The following is a 17,138-nucleotide window of genomic DNA, read 5'->3' as shown; positions in this document are numbered from 1 at the left end:
CACTTGTAGCTTCAGGAGGGCGTGTAAATCTTTAAGTGCCTTCAGTTAAATAAGTATAGAGGCTCCCTTCAGAGTTTTATACTTCAAATTCCACAGTTTGATATTCTAAGAGAACAAGGAAATAAGGCTTCTGTTTGTGAACACTGCCTGCTTTACATATTTATTTTAAACACCCGGGTGAACTTACTCAGCCTTCCATAATCCATATGCGTCTACAGATAAATTGGAAATTCTCTGGTAATTTGGGATTTTTTTGCTGATTTATTTCAATTAATATGACTGACTGTCCTTCTCAAATTCATGATAAACAAAATTAAAAAATTAAAATTAAAAATTATATAAAAAACATACAAGTACAATCAGTAGCTGAGGTACAGTGATTAACCCAGCCATTGTATGGACTTCACCCCGTACCTGGAACCCCAAAGTCCAATGACAGAACTATGTCTTTAAGGCCTTACCAAAAGTAAGTTGGGTTGGGACTAATCCTGTCTCCAGAGGGCTGATATTCCAAAGGGCTGGTACCATGAAAGAAAAGTCTTCCTTTTTGGATCCTGCCAGATAGCGTCCCCTGGTAGGTGAGACCTGGAACATGCCTCTCCTGCTGGACTTTATGGGAAGGGTAGACATAATTGGGAAAAAGCAATCTGTCAAAGAACTCGTGCCTTGAAGGATTTTATAGATTATTACCAGCACCTTGAATTGAACTTGGACAAATACTGGTAACCAGTACAGCCCATAGAGCAGGTGTGCAACATGCTCTGATTGAGCACATAACTGTCCATGCTGCTGGATTCTGTACCAGCTGTAGTTTCCAGATAAAATGCATTGCTGTACTCCATTTGGGAAGTGACCATAGCATGAGGGACTATGAGCAGGGTCTCTTGATCAACTGGCACACAAAATTATGTAAAGCTCCTTCTGGCCACAGCTATTACCGGTACTTGTTCTGTGAGCAGGAGCTCCAGTTGAATCGGAAGACCCCCCAAATGCACACAAGGTTTATTAGGGCAGAAGAATACTGACATTTTGCCACCATTACCACCACAGGCTAGGTCTTAATAGTGGCACTAATTCATGCAGAGTTGAGTTCACTTTTTGTTGCCCTTCAGTGGCACTTTAATTTTCTCTGTTTCATCTCCCTCAAGTCCTCTGTAAACCAAAGGAAATTATGAAATCCATAGGAGGAGAGAGTCTATATGGGCCTGGTCTGATCCAAAGCCCTATCATCCTCTCATTCTGGGAAGTAAGGACGGCCTTGTAGCAGACTATCAAGAGCAACACAAATCTCCCCCAACAGGGTCCATTAGTTGCCTAAGATGGATTGACCAAATGAATCCAGCCTCCTTGTGCCAGGGGACTGTGCCAGAGAACTCCATGGTTAGCAGAGAATGATTTAACCACGACAAAGATCAGATCAGATTGGGACTTGGGTGACCTGGGACATCAAAAACCTTACTCTTACTAGAAAATTGTGCCAGACAAGAATGTGTAACCTTGTAATGCTGTTTTTTGTTTTGTTTTGAAGATTGTGTATATTTAATTTACCTTCTGTATTTATGTCATCCTTGATAATGAATAATGTAGTACTTTTCTGTTCATGTTTGCCTTTTTCTTCTGTTTTTCATGTTTCATTGTCGATCAGATACCAAATGTTAAAATATGCTGTTGTGCTGGGTTCTGTTATACCAAAACAAAGTACTGATTGTTGATGTAACAGTCATTAACATAACTGTTTTGCATTGATGTGAGAATAGTCAGGAGCTATTGAATAATGAGCATTGTCAGCAGGAGGTAAATGAAAAGAATAGCGGAAGTTGGACAAGAATGGATATACTGACATTTTGAAAACATATCATTTTCACCCAACGTCCTAGTTACTGCATTTTGGCAGTATTTATCTTTCACATCACATTCTGCAATTTCCTTGTAACTCATACTTTTAAGTTATATATAAGATAACTCCATACCTTCCTGTGTTACTGGTTATTAACATCATGTACCTGTTAGTTTTAGTGGGAGGGGCAATCGTTAGCTCAGAATTTGGTGTATCAGTGTGTGCATTCATGGTCCTATAAGTATATAATGCGTTTATCTGGATTTTTTTGGTTATTACTCTGTCTTTCACTGTTAAAATAAACCTACCATTAAAATTATAGACTGATCATTTCTTTGTCAGTGGGCAAACGTACAAAATCAGCAGGGGATCAAATACCGTATATGCTGGCGTACAAGGCGACCCGGCGTATAAGATGACCCCCGTCTTTATAGCTGGGCCGCATTCCTAGAATGTCGTCTTATACGCCGGAAACTACCAGTATTTCCGGCATATAAGATGACTCGGCGTATAAGACGACCCCCGTCTTTGGCGCCGATTTCAGCGCTCGCGGAAGTCGCCTTATACGCCGGCATTTACGGTACTTTTTTCCCCCACACTGCAAGTGCTATTGCTAATTCTATACTTATGGTCACATGATCAGAATTTGACTGCTTGGCAAATGGCATGTATTTATGACGGATGCACCATCTTGGGGCTATGTGATCACCATTTGCAACCTTCCAAGTTGGCTTCTGACAAGCAGTCAATGAGGGAAGCCAGATTCGCTTAATGACCATGTGATTCCCTTAACAACTGTGATTTACTTAACAACTGTAGCAAAAAGGTCATAAAATTAGGCATGACTCATTTAATATCCTCCTTGCTTAGTAATGGAAATTCTAGTCCCAATTGTAGTCACAGGTGGAAGACTGACTGTAGGAGTTTCCCTCTATCTTGCAGCTGTTTGAAGATTGTAGCAGCCTTTTGTGGCAGCTTGGATTATACTTCAAACTCATCTTGAATTTTCTAATCTATTCTTTTAAAAAATAATTTCTTGGTTTATATTTTACCGCCAGGAAGGTAACCTGCTACCAAATAACTACTCAGAGGTCTGCGAGAAGTGCAATAGTACATATAAAAACTTGAGTTTTCACTACAGTGAGATACAGAAGAATGAGCAGCAAGAGGAATCTGGAGAACAGTTTCATTTGTGCATTGATATAGAGGATGCAGTGAGTCTTCCTTTCTGTTTTGCTTTCCTGATACTGTCTACTCATTTGTATCACTTCTCGGTATATTGTAGCATCTCAAGTTGGCTTTTGTCCAATTTAATTACTGCATTATTACTAATCTCATAAGAATGGTTAACTGTAGCTAAAATTCCAGTGCAATAAAACGGAATATAGAAGTAAAATGTATAAAACCATAGCATAGTAGCATTGTCTTTTGTGCCTTTTGGGAAAATTCAGCTTTTTAAATAACAGCATGATAAGAGTAACTCCTGATAAAGGAAGCATTTTATATGTTACTTATATGTAAGGGTATAGGTCTATACATGTTGTATATAGTATGTTTAAATGTGTGTTATGTATGTGTACACTTTGAGAGCAAGCAACTAAATTTCATTTTTAATGTGTGCCATTGTGCCTACAATAAAAAATAACAATAATGGTTATCTATCTATCTATCTATCTATCTATCTATCTATCTATCTATCTATCATTTTAATGTAGCTTGCTGGTTTACATAGGAATCTGAAATGACTTGATGGCACATAATCAAATCTACATATATTGGTAATAATCTGAACAAACCTAGTTCAGGCATTTTAGCACTTTCCACAGCTAAAGGGTTGGATGTTATGGTTCCGGCTAATGAAACACTTCAAAGAACTTCCAGGCATTGATTTTCCTAAAAGTCATTTATTGTTACAAAATGTCGGCACAGGCATAACAGAGGTATGCCAAGATCTAAATTCTCCTCCCTGGAGCAATTAAATTATCATCATGTTCCCTCCCTAAATTAGCAGTCATATGTCACGTTATCCAATCAGTGTGAAGGTCAAAGGTTTCCTTCCTCTCTCTTTCCCGGGCTTTTCCCCCCACCCTCTTTGCTCTGCATTAACTCTAAAAATACTAGACAGTTCTGCATATTGTCAAAGCAAGAATATACAGTATTTGCAGCGTTGACATCCGCCCCCCCCCCTTACAAGAAGGACAGATCCTGTAAAGTAAACAAAAGCACATGTTAAGGGTTATTTTTCGGTTAATTGTGTGAGAAGAGTCCCTCCCATCAGGGAGCCATCGGCTTGCTCAAACCTCACCGTTTGGAAAGCTGTTTTGCCTGTATGCCCATTTTCATGGCAAACGGCAGACTAATAATGCAGCGGGTGCACCCAGAATCAATTAGCACGTTTAAGTCCATTTGTGCCCTAGACTTAGGGATTATAAGTTTCGTGGCCAGTGAAAAGGGCGGGATTTGTCGACTCACCATTGAGTCGTTCTCTCCATCATCATCGCTGTCAAAGGAGAGTAGAGCAGGGGCGGGTCCACCGGAGTCTCGGCGTTCTCCTGTGTGGGGGGTATAATCTGGGCAACAGGTTCCTGCGTGAGCCAGTTGGATTTTTCTCTCGTTAGCTGCTGAGCAGGTTTCTTTCTCATTGCTGGTTCTGGTCTGCTCTGCAGTCAGGCGTAGGGGACTGGACAGGTGGCCGCTCAATGTCCTTTTTGTCCACACCAAAAACACTTAAATGATGGGCCTGTAGGTGGCCTGGGTCTCTCTGCCATTGCCGTGTTTGAAGGCTTTCGTGGGGGTGATTGCTGTCCGGGTAGCTGTGGTTGCTGCTCGGGTTCGTGTGGAGGAGGTTTCTTATAGCGGGTGAGCCGAACATCTAGCTTCACTGCTGTCTGGTACCATTCCTGTAGCCGATCAGATACTTCTCGATAGATGCATGCCTGAGAGAAGTGATAGTCTAATCCTTCAATGAAGTATTGAATCAGGGATTGATCGGGCCACCCCTCTATTTGACCTGTTATCTTGCGGAACTCTTGCGCGTACTCCAGGGCAGGCCTGCCGGCTTGTTTTATTTTGTGGATCTGTTCTGCTGCTTTGAGGCCTATGGATGGGTCCTCAGATCTTTCTCTCAGTCCTAGGAGGAAAAGGTGGGGATCTCCCAGTTCGGGGGCTTGCTCATTATATAGATTGTTCAGCCATTCAGATGCTTCTCCCTCTAGGTTGGACGCAATGACATTGACCATGGCACCTGGTTCCGGGTAGAGATAGGCCCAGCGATTCAAGTGAGAATGCACTTGGTTGAGGAAAAACATCAGCTTCTCTGGGTCCCCATCGAAGGTTGCTTTGAAAGGTGGTGCAATTGCAGGCTGTTGCTGCTGGCCCAATCCTGGCTGCAGATTTATGCTCAGGGGTTGCACGTTCAGGGGCTGTGACCAGTCTCCCTGCTGTGGGCGGTCTCCCACCAGCTGCTGATCTCCTGGTTTCTGCATCACCCCAAGCTGTTACAAGGCCTCTATTAGTTGTAGCAAGCTCAGCTGCTGCTGATCATCTATCTGTGGGGGGGGGGTGCCAATCTGCCCATTGCTGCAGAGGAGGCCTCAGTCTGGGATTCCCTCTGTCTTCAGGACTGCAGTCCCTGGTTGGGGAACCCAGGGTCTGATCTATGAGGGGCTGTAGTCTTCTCTCTGCAGGAATTGGTTTCTGCTTTTCACATCTGGGGTTTGAAATCTTTTCAGTGACTCACCCAAAGTTTGAGTAGCAGGCCATTCGTTAGCTCCGTACCAATCTGCTTTTGAAGTCTTTGCTCCCAGCTGGGAGGTCTGCCAGAATTCACCTTCCCACTCTGGGTTATCAGTAGCCCTTTTCTCATGATAGATTTTCTTCCCCTGAATCTTTACCAGCTCCTCTCAAGGTTAGAGGCAGTGGACGGAGTTCAGGACCCCAGGTCGTTTGGAAAGGATTTGAGATCTTGGCATGATGTTATGGTTCCAGCTAATGAAACACTTCAAAGAACTTCCAGGCATTGATTTTCCTAAAAGTCATTTATTGTTACAAAATGCACAGGCATAACGGAGGTATGCCAAGATCTAAATTCTCCTCCCCGGAGCAATTAAATTATCAGTATGTTCCCTCCCTAAATTAGCAGTCATATGTCACGTTATTCAATCAGTGTGAAGGTCAAAGGTTTCCTTCCTCTCTCTTTCCGGGCTTCCCCCCACCCTCTTCTGCTCTGCATTAACTCTAAACAGTTCTGCATATTGTCAAAGCAAGAATATACAGTATTTGCAGCGTTGACACTGAAAAGCCACCAGTATGTCATCTTACAATAAAAAAACATCTTTTTCTCGCTCTCTAGTTTTGTATTTTCACCATCTGAGTATCCAGCCTCAGTTTATCTCACTGACTGGTTTCTCAAAGGACTAATTGACAGGGATGTCTTTTGCCCATATATTGGAATGTGTTAGCAGTGATGAGGCATGTTGCTAAGGGTAGGCTTAGGTCCCATCAACCACTTACATTAACCTTCTCTTGTACTTCTGTGGGCATTCTTCTGACATTTTCTTAACATGGATCCACTAAGTGGTTTTTGTTTTGTTTTAAGCCTTTCTTAAAGACATATGAATTTGGCACCTTCTATATAGCATCCAAATAAATAGATGCTCTTATTACTGTATGAAATGATTGGATTGTGGTTAATGCAAACTCAGATGTCGAACCCTGAAGAACACTTTAATAAAGCACTTGGCTACAACATTTAAAGCTTTTCAGGGTGGACATTTTAAAATCTATCTGAAAACCTATGAGATTGCTAAATTTGCATGTGCCATTAAGGATAGCCTGATAACTGTAAAAACTATGTTTCTTCTTGTCCAGGAAGGTGGGATCTGTACCCAGTAAAAGGTAGACATACTGATGCTCATTCAATGCAAAACTTTGGAATTTATCCAGATATTGATGATTCCTCAGATGTCTTAATCTCTTTGGTATTTTTTTTTTTTTTTTACAATTGTGTCCTTCTAGATGAACATCACACAAAGGCTGTGGAGCACAACTTTTAATTGTTCTGTCCCCTGCACAGATACAGTGCCAGTGATTGCAGTTTCTTTGTTCATTTTCTTTCTACCACTTGTTTTTTACTTGAGTACCTTCCTTCATTCAAAGCAGAAAAAGCGCATCCTGATTCTGGGTAAGTAAAATCACAAAATCTTTATGGTTTCTATTTGGATTGAAATAAAAAAAAGTTACAATATTGAAAGTGGTATTTGTGCCTAGATGGCATGATGCCCAGTGTTGGGTGCTTTGGAATTTGGGTCTCTGTTCACAATCTGATTAGAATCATCTGGGTTGGAAGTCGATAATGCATCATTTGATTCTGTCTCACTGTTGCACTTTTAAGTTACTAAACAAGTTTTAACTGCCTTTATCAAGCTGTTCTGAGTCAAAGAGCTGTGGTGGCAATTCAGAGGAAATGAATCAGACAACTGGATGATTTTCTCCTATCTTTTTTTTTAAGGTAGTAAAGACAGGGAGCTTTCTATCTGCAATTCGCTCTTTCTGAACAACAGACACAGCGTATTGTTGAACACCTGTGATTAGCAACATCACATTCAGTGTTCTAGTCAACCATTTATTTATAAAATCATTTGGGTGCCATGATTAAAAAAAAATGGAGTGAAGAAGCCTCTCTTCACAGTATGGTCAAGTTACTGCAAATAGGAATAAATGTCTCATATTATTTGACTGTATATGTTGGCTGTTTGGTACTCAGAATAATTTGACATTTGATAAAAATGAACAAATAAATGTGTTGCCTAGATAAAACAGAGGTCCACCTTGTCATTTGAAAAAAAAAGGGATTCAGTTTCCATTTGAGCATGGACAGCAATTTTCTCATTTTCAGATTTGTAATTTTGGGTATTCCTGGTTCAACTCTTGAATGTGATTTCTCAAGTTTTGATGGTGGCCAAGAGTACTTTTGCTCCTGGAAATTAGACCAGACCACAGTGACCTAGGCCTTTGTATTCTGTTGTATTCTGTTCAGAGTTTGGAGCATTCTTACATATTACTGCTTATTGGGAGAACTTTGGGTAGTTCATAACATTGGCCAGAGCATTAACTAGGAATGTGATAGCCTTGTTAATGTCAGCTTCTGATCTGTTTTTGGCACAGTTAAGACTGATAGCCGTGATCCATGAAGTTTTGCATGACTCGAGGTCTATTATATTAAAGATTACTTTCCTCCCTTTGAACTTGTCCAAATTTTAAGATCTGTTGCAAAACCTCTTCTCCCTCTCCTGCCATTATTTGTGAGATGGGAAAATAAGGAAAGGTCTTCTCAATAGCTCCTCACTAGCTTTGGACCTCTTTGCATCGATTGTTCAAATGAATTCTCTATCTAACTCGAAAACTATTTAAACCAGCATTGTTCTTCTTATTGATTTGTAACTATAAATTAGGATTTTTTGCATTATCACTATTTTGGATATTCACGGTGGGAAAGGATGACGTCTCATGATGCCGTTATACCAATGATGCAAATTTAATTGGTAATTCAGTGCCATCATAAACATATACCATTACTATGACTTGTTCTAGATGCCTCTCTGTATAAATTCTGTTATTGAGGACTTAAGATTTCTTGTATGAATATGCTGTTAACTGTTTTTGTGGGATTTATGTTTTTCTTCTCTTTCTAGGTAAGCGCATCCACTCAAATGCCAGCTTTGCGAACATCCAAGATAAATCCAACTGAGCTGTGGGATGCAATGAGATATTAATTTGATTGTTCTGAAGACAATTATAATTTAACTTTACATCATGCTGTAATAAAAGACTGTGTCTCAGATAGGTGTATGCACTATTGTGCAATAGTTCTCAGTGGGAAGCCATGACCTCCAGAGACGAAAAAGAAACTATATTCCTTCCTTCAATCCTTTTTGAACTTTATCTTACTTCCTGATTGGTAATGTTTTTATACTTATATAATGGATCAATAACATTGACTTCCATATATGATGTGCTTACATGAACATTCCTTTCTAATTTTTACCTGAATGCGGATTTATTTAAAAGTTATCATTATTGAAAAATGAAAAAAAAAAGAATTCAATGGCTTAATATTTATTAGCAGATAAATCTTAGTGTTTAGTCTACGTTACTACTGTACTTTCCGGCGTATAAGATGACTTTCGAAAGCGTTGAAATCGGCGCCGAAGTCGGGGGTCGTCTTATACGCTGAGTCATCTTATACACTGGAAATAACGGTAGTTTCCGGCGTATAAGACGACTTTCTAGGTATGCGACTCGGCACCGAAGTCGAGGGTCGTCTTATACGTCGGGTCGCCTTATACGCCGGAAAATATGGTACTTAAAATGCTATTTGGTTCAGAAATAAATTTTGAATTTTATATACTATATTGCTGGCAACAAAACCGATTATTAGAATTATAATAATTACAGAGTTTGACTTAAGTAAAAAATGTCATGTCTTGATATTTCTAGTGTTGCATATTTGAATAAGCTCTTATCTCTGTTGGCTGGTTAAAAGCAAGATTAAACTAACTGAAACTCTGTTATTTAATTATACTCTACCCCTAAAACTATTTTTTATAAAGTGGCTTTGTATGTAAGGGTACATAGTATATTTATTAGAATTTACAGACAGTATTTTATTGCATTTGTATATATTACCTTGGAAAAGTTACCCAAACTAAAAGAAAAAAAAAAGCTGAACAGCTTGGGGAAATTGGGTTAAGAGAATAGAAAGAATTAATATATACATTATAGGGAAAAGTGATTTATTTATTGTTTTGGTAGAATAATTTCATGGTATTTAAATAACAAAGAATATTGATAGATTTGTCTATTATTTTATTAAGACAATTGCAGGCTCTTGGTGTCTGTTTGCAGTAGAATTTAGTGATTTAACAAAAAGTACATTTCGAGTGCAGTTTTGGGGCTTCTGGGAGGCAATGGAAATACTGCACATTTCTCTCTCTGCAGATAGAGAAGAAACTGCTAAAATGGTGTTCTCTTAAATAGTGTAGAATAGTCCTCAGCTGAAGTTGCCTTGCCAGCCATGCTTTGCAGTTAGCAGTAACAAAAAAAAAGAAGAAGACGACATTGAGGAAAAGTCAAGGGTATCATTGGACAAGCTTTGGTTGGGCTCATAACATCATATTGAACTGTGATTTTTTTTAATAATAGTTTTCTCAAGAAACCAAAATTGACTTGGTTTATGTAACATGTTTTGCCAGGGTGAAGAATCCAAAATTGACTTGGTTTATGTAACATGTTAAGCCAGGGTGAAGAATCCAGTCCCTCGTTACCTAATTAGAGGATTGGCTAAAATTTTGGGAACCATTTTTTAAAAAATTTTTTGGGAGGGATTAAAGCTATCCTTAAAAAACTCTAAATTCCCTCTAATAGACCATTGTTTCCTTTTTGGCTGAATGAGCCTTGTCAATCATTGCTCTTGGTACTGGAAAAAATAAAGAACTTCTGAAGCTAGTGTTGTTATTATCCTCCCCATTAGATCTAATGAAAAACAAGATTAAAAGTAAATTTTTTGTTTAAAAAAAAATTCCCTATTTCCTCCCCTATATCTGTGTAGTTAGTGCTGAATACAACCTAAGAATAATTTGCACATGGATTATGCAGTATATTCAGGAAGGCAGTTGTTTAATTAGTTATTTCTACCCAAGAAGGCAAAAGCTGTTGCATGGCACTCCTAAATAGTTTGCAGAATCTCTTTTTAAGTAGCTTGGTGGAAGCAGCAGTAGATTATTGTTGGAAAAGCAAGGGCTTAATACCAAACAACTTCTAATGAATGGAAAATGCATTGGGGGGGTGGGGTGGGGTTAAGGAATATATCCAATTATGAAATGTCATTGTTTCATCCTAAAACTAAATTTTTCCATCTGAGTCACAGTTGGCTCATGGTACTTGTTCAGTGCAGATTTGGAAAAAGTTGGGGTGTTAAGCCATTCTTAATCAAATGAACTGCTCTGATCGATGCTGAGTTGCTGGCTATATTTTAATGAGATCCACACACACTTATGACTGTATAATAGTATTAGTGACAAGCTAATTATATTTGATCAGCAGGGCTAAGCTGATTTGAAATAAAAATATGCTGACTTCAAGAGAGTTCTGGATTTGGGCCAGAATTACAAAAAATGGGCAGGTAATTATTGTAGAACATGACCTGTATGTTGAATGAAATAATAGAAATAAGAGCATATGCAGCATAGGTTCTGAAAAAGATTTGTATGCCACTGATACAACAACCTGCCTACTAGCATGTTACTTTTTATATTTTAAGATAGCTATTTTTCTATTCAGACATGTAGATTTAGTCATGTCCTGCCCTTTAATAGCATTACATTGATTTGAAGCATCACATGATGGGGAATAGCTCAAAGCAATCTTTTATTTATGCTGTGAGAGATTTTGTGCATAGAAAGGCACAGTATAACAGATTTGCTTATTAGCTGTGGCTTTTTAAAGACATTTGCATTAAATATGTCTGAAAGTTACTATCTAGGATGGTGACTAGGCACTTTTCACAAAAGGTATTTTGATGATTTTATGATTTTCTTAATTTTTAAGCCAAATGAAAAGAATTTTCTATTGCTTTTCTGTATAAATGTAAAAAAGGAGAGACCTAAGTTATTTCTAAACTTGAAGATAGCTGTTTTATGATACAATAATATATTTTTCATATTGTTTAAATTGCACATGATATACACATGTCTTATTAATGTATTTTCCCTTCTCTTTAGTTTCAATTTTAAACTTAATGTACATGTAAAATGTCTCCAATAACTAGCCAAAAAAAGTCTAATAAAGATATGTTCTTTACAATTACTTTGAATTGTAGATCAACTGTATTTATTTTACTGAGAAGATGGCTGTTGAAAAATAACATACATCAGTAGATTTTTATCTGTGACAAATGATACAGTCCAAATATTGGGTGTCAGAACTTCAACCTTTCATTTTCTGTATGAACAGTGCCAAAGTGTCTCATTATGTACAGAAAAACATCATATACATTATATATACAGAATGCCATTAGATACAGAAAAACAAGATGGATTCCTTGTTCTGTTTTGTACAGCACCATCAGCCAACATGAATATTCTTGCTGGGCATCATGTGAGTTGCAGGACGAAAGATTAAGAAAGACTGATAAGATGTGTTGGATCAAACAAAACTTGTTTCTATTCATTTTTCTCAAGTTGATTTCAATTCCATCAGCCATAAAGCACGCCAATCTCTCCACATATTTCTGTGAAGCTAGTTCATATACAATTAAGTTCAGTCTAATTGTGAAGTATGAATGCATTTGATATGTACTAGTTGCACTGTTGTAAATTTTCTGGTATTGTGCATGTGTAAAGCATGCTTGCCATTATACCATTGACACAAGGAGACTGTTCCTCTTCTCTGTAATACCTTTAAACTTCTGAGACATACATGATAAAATAGTTCATTGGCTTAGATAATATGCTGGTGTAATTGCTAAATGGTTATTTTACATACAAAATGACCTTATACAAATACATCTGCTGGGAAATGCTCTTTTCAGTAGTGGAGAAAATCAACATCCACTGGAATTTTCCTTCTAGAGAAAGGTGACAGTGATTTTTCTTTTCTCCAGCATGACAAGTGGACAATCCACCAATGGGTTAGCTTTGTCTTCTGCCCAGATAGACTAAGTCGAGACTATCTGGGCAGAAGAAAAAGCTAACCCATTGGTGGATTCTCCATCGTCATGCTGAGAAAAGGTGTTCAGGTAAGACAACACCCCATTTCCTCTTCATCCTGTCTCAGTAACCCTCCTCATACACAATTCTGGAGAGTTATCTAATCAAAAATGTTTTTTGGAATATGGAGAACCACAGGTTGAAAATAAAGTGATCTAAATTCTCTCTGCCCTCACATTAGACCAGTGGTGGCGAACCTATGGCACACGTGCCAGAGGCGGCACGTGGAGCCCTCTCTATGGGCACGCGCCATCGCCCCAGCACACATCTCTAATTCGCTATCACTGGCCTAAAGCCAGCCAGCCTGGAGCCACCATTGGGGAGCCCACCATCCCACCCACTAGGACCTCCTGGATTTCCCCCAACCCTGCCTGGCTCCCACAGGTGTTCCTCCCCATAAGCAACATCAAGGTGGCCACGCCCACCCCAGCCACGCCCACCCAATCTGCCATGACTACTGCAGCCACACCCATCCAGTGGCCACGCCCACTCAGTCTGCCAAGCCCACTGTAGTTGCTCCTGCCGAGTGGGCCACACCCACCCGGCACCCGGCGATACATAAGTGGGTTTTGGTTTGCAGTTTGGGCACTCGGTCTCTAAAAGGTTTGCCATCACTGCATTAGATCAATGGAGTAACTCATGTGATTCCATTCTGTGCAGCTCTGGATCAGCCCCCTTTATAGTTGGACTGACTTTATCAAATGCTTTGAGGAGAGATGTAAATATTGGCTGAGAAAAATAAACCGTCTTTCTGGACTCATCTAAATTAAAAAGTATCATAGTGCTTATCTAATACCTAGTGGAATAGTTAACATAATACACATAACAAATGGGTTCATATTTCATGCTGGGCTACGTCAAATCATGGTCTCATTTGATGTCACAGCCCTGTTCACTTCTATAGATCCAGAATTAGCCAAAGAATCCATGACCACACTGCTTCACAATACACCTGACTTAATTGAATACACAAAGATCAAAACACCCAGGATTATGGATCTCATAAACCTCTGCTTAACGACATACTTCCAATCTGATGGCCAAATTTACCATCAAATCAAAGGGACACCTATGGTGTCCTGCTTTCAGCACTTATAGCAGAGGTCATCATGCACTTCCACAAATACTACTGAAAATATGGATCAAATATGAAGACGACACCTTCACCATAATAAAAAGGGATCAATTAGAGAACGCCCACAGAATCATCAATAACATTTTTAAAGGAATCCAGAAGAAGAAAACAACTTGTTACCCTTCCTCGACATCCTGATCAGCAGAGACCACAATGGCAAGTCTACAGAAAAACCACCCATACTAACCAGGTGCTCCACTACCAAAGCAACAACCCAACCTCCCACAACAGAAGCTGTGTGAGGACTTTATTTAAACAAGTCCAAACGCTGCAGCAGCCCAAAACAACAGAAAAAGGAAATGGAGCATCTATAGAACATATTCCAACGAAATGAGTACCCACGCAAGTTCATCAAAAAGTCCCTGACCACTCAACCCAATACAGCACAACCAACACAACCCTAAAAAGAATTACACTGCCATACATCAAGAACATCTCAGAAACTGCAAATAGACTACTACAACCCCATGGAATCAGCGTAGCACATAAACCAACCAAAGCCCCTCAAAACATCCTAAGTTAAACCCAAAGACCCAGCAACCCCAGAAGAAAAAAATATGAGTCATCTACAAAGGGCTTTTTTTCTCATAGAATGCCCAGAATGGAGTTCCGGCACCTTTTTTGGATGGAACCTTGTAGGGTAGGCAAGGTGGGTTGTATGACGTGTGAGTTCCAGCACTTTTTTTTTTTTTTAGGAAAAAAGCACTGCATCTACAACACACAATATAAGAACTACAACAGCCACTATGTAGGACAAGCAGGCAAAAGACTGGCAGAACGCATCCATGAACCTAAACTGGCAGTCAGAAGGCATGACAAAAATTCCTTGATTTCACAACATATAGACAGATTTAGCCATAGTTTCAATTGGGAAAGTGTGACAATCCTAGACCAGGCCAAATCCAAAAATTTGAGCCGAGGTGGCGCAGCGGTTAGAGTGCAGTACTGCAGGCCACTTTAGCTGACTGTGTTCAGCAGGTCAGCGGTTCAAATCTCACCGGCTCAAGGTTGACTCAGCCTTCCATCCTTCCGGGGTAGGTAAAATGAGGACCCAGATTGTTGGGGGCAATGTAAATATATATACATTGCTTACTGGTGTACACCGCTTAGAGAGTGCTTGCACTTAAAGTGGTATATAAGTCTCATAAATAAATAAAATAAATAAATAAATAAAAAGGGAATTTCTAGAAACCTGGCACTCTGACAAATCAGGCATCAATAGACACACAGACATTAACAACATTTATAGATTATGGAAACAATCAACCAGCCCAAAAGAGAAAAAGACTCCAGCACCTCTCCACCAGCAATCAGCACTCAGATCAGCATAGATTAACTCCAAGGTCACCTTCAGACCAACAGTCAGATAAGCAGTACCCCAATCAAGAAACTGACAAAGAGCCATTTACTAATGGCCCAACCAAAGAATCCCTAAGACTGCCCCCAACCATACAGACAGGCAAGAGACAGCAAACAGCATTCCTTACTACTGTAGCACTGATGATGTAACCTAGTTAGGATAATGAAACATCTGCAAGAAAACAAGCAAGTTCAGAGACCACCAAGCCCCCCCTTAAGTCAAACCATTGTGCATTAACCATAATATGTGACCTTGGACATTGTTCTCGTGCTCATTAGGAGACCAAAAATCTGTAAATTGCAGGGAAATGGGAGAAAATAAGGGAGTCCAGAGTTACAAAACCAAAATCATAGCCTAGCCAAAATTATACCAATGACTCAGAAAATACTCTTCCTGATTAAATTGCTTGTGCACTGCTTCATCCTTGTGGAATGCACTCCTAACCATTTTCAGGGATTACAGACACTCAGGAATTACAGACATTCCTCTACTTATGAACAGGTTATGTTCCGAGATGCTGTTCGTAGGTTTGTTTTGTTCGTAAGTCCAAATAAGCATTAAAATCACTCTTGTGCTGAATTCCAGATATTCACAGTTGCTGCAGTACACACCACATCCAGGCACTAAACAACTAAATAGCGAACAGTATGCAAGCGAAAGTCAGGAAAAAGTGGGAAAGGTGGCATGTTTCCCGACTTCTGGGATCTTCTATGTTGGCATTGCAGGCAGGTTTGTTCTTCTTGGTGATAAAAATTCATAACTTGAAAGTTTTTAAGTAGAATAATATCTGTAGACTTTTTAGAAACCTTCAAAGAATAGTTCGGCTGGTATTAATTTTTACTCATTTAAATGTTTTTAATGATTTTTTTTAGATTAAAATCTTTTTACATTAAAACATCGAACTGAAGTTTTAATACAAACTGCCCTGAACTGTTTAGGAAGAGCAGCTAAAAATTAAATATATATTTGACATATACATATTGTATTAAATACATATTTGACATAGCAGGTTTCTTAAATTAAGTTTCTCTATTGTTTAAATCAGTGGTCTCCAAATGTGGCTGAATCACAGATCCCAGGTCAAGCCAGCATTGCCAGTAGTGAAGTATGCTTGTAGCTGTTGTGTGGCCCAGTGAACACAAACCCAGTTTATCCTTGTCCATTTATTAAGAATGATGTACCAATAATTTTGAGAATAAAGGAAAAATTGATCCAAGTTACAGTTTGATCTCAGCATTCCCTATTAATTTTTAGAAGATTCTGATTTTTATTGAGCTATTTTATCTGAGAGATACAGGGAAATAATAGAGCAATTCTTGTTCAATAAGGTTTATAACTGGCATCCTTTCTTTATCTAGGGCAGGGGTAGGCAACCTTGGCTCTTTGATCTAGGGCTTTGATAGCTTCTGAATAATGAAGGAAATGGATAGTGTAAAGGATGGGTCTTTTCTTTTTTTTAAAAAAAATACATTACGCTTTAAATATTGTTTTCAATGAATTGACACATTGTATGTGAGAGCAATTTGTCCTTCACGTTTGATGCCTAATGTATCATCGTATGGCTTCAGAAGAGAGACTTAATGGTATGTCTGCCTCTTATGGTCTCCTTAATCAAGTGTTCTGGTCTATTTCCTCTTTCCAATCCCATTCCTTATAAAAAGAGAGGAAAGATATAAAGTACCATTTCTATTTTGCACCAATTATGCTCTTCACATGGAGTATTATGTGTTGTTTTTTTTAAAGAAATGTTTAGGAGATCATTGCACATAAATGTGACAATTTTATCAATTGCTTAAAGATACTTCTTTGAAATGAAACAGTTGACTCTTAGTATCTAACTTTGTTTGTTGCCATGGAACCATCTGTGGATAACAAGGTTTAACCCAGTTAAGTTTGATACTGCTGTTTTCAGGATCACTATAAGCAATTCACTTCATCATTATATGGTAGTATCTGCATTTATTTCTCCATATTCCTGTACAAATCTTCATTTTTAAATGCTGAAAACATGTTGTTGTTGGGTTCAGACTGAGTTGGGTT

The 17,138-nt window shown here is 38.8% G+C and overlaps 1 protein-coding gene across 1 annotated transcript in view; it reads left to right on the top strand.

The window, feature by feature from the left end:
- The window catches only part of OSTM1 (osteoclastogenesis associated transmembrane protein 1), a 68,014-nt gene extending 56,313 nt beyond the window's left edge, over positions 1-11,701 (top strand). The window contains exons 8-10 of the mRNA XM_039351943.1: positions 2,896-3,051; positions 6,854-7,019; positions 8,530-11,701. Of these exons, the coding sequence (XP_039207877.1) occupies positions 2,896-3,051; positions 6,854-7,019; positions 8,530-8,585 (378 nt within the window). The 3' untranslated portion in view covers positions 8,586-11,701. The remainder of the gene's footprint in view (positions 1-2,895; positions 3,052-6,853; positions 7,020-8,529) is intronic.
- Positions 11,702-17,138: the final 5,437 nt, after the last annotated feature.

Source organism: Crotalus tigris, unplaced genomic scaffold (assembly GCF_016545835.1).
Source record: "Crotalus tigris isolate CLP2741 ecotype Arizona unplaced genomic scaffold, ASM1654583v1 scf7180000018371.15429387391:27106975, whole genome shotgun sequence".
Taxonomy (NCBI): Eukaryota; Metazoa; Chordata; class Lepidosauria; order Squamata; family Viperidae; genus Crotalus; species Crotalus tigris.
The sequence above is the reverse complement of the archived record's forward strand: the minus strand, read 5'-3'. Positions and strand labels throughout refer to the sequence as shown.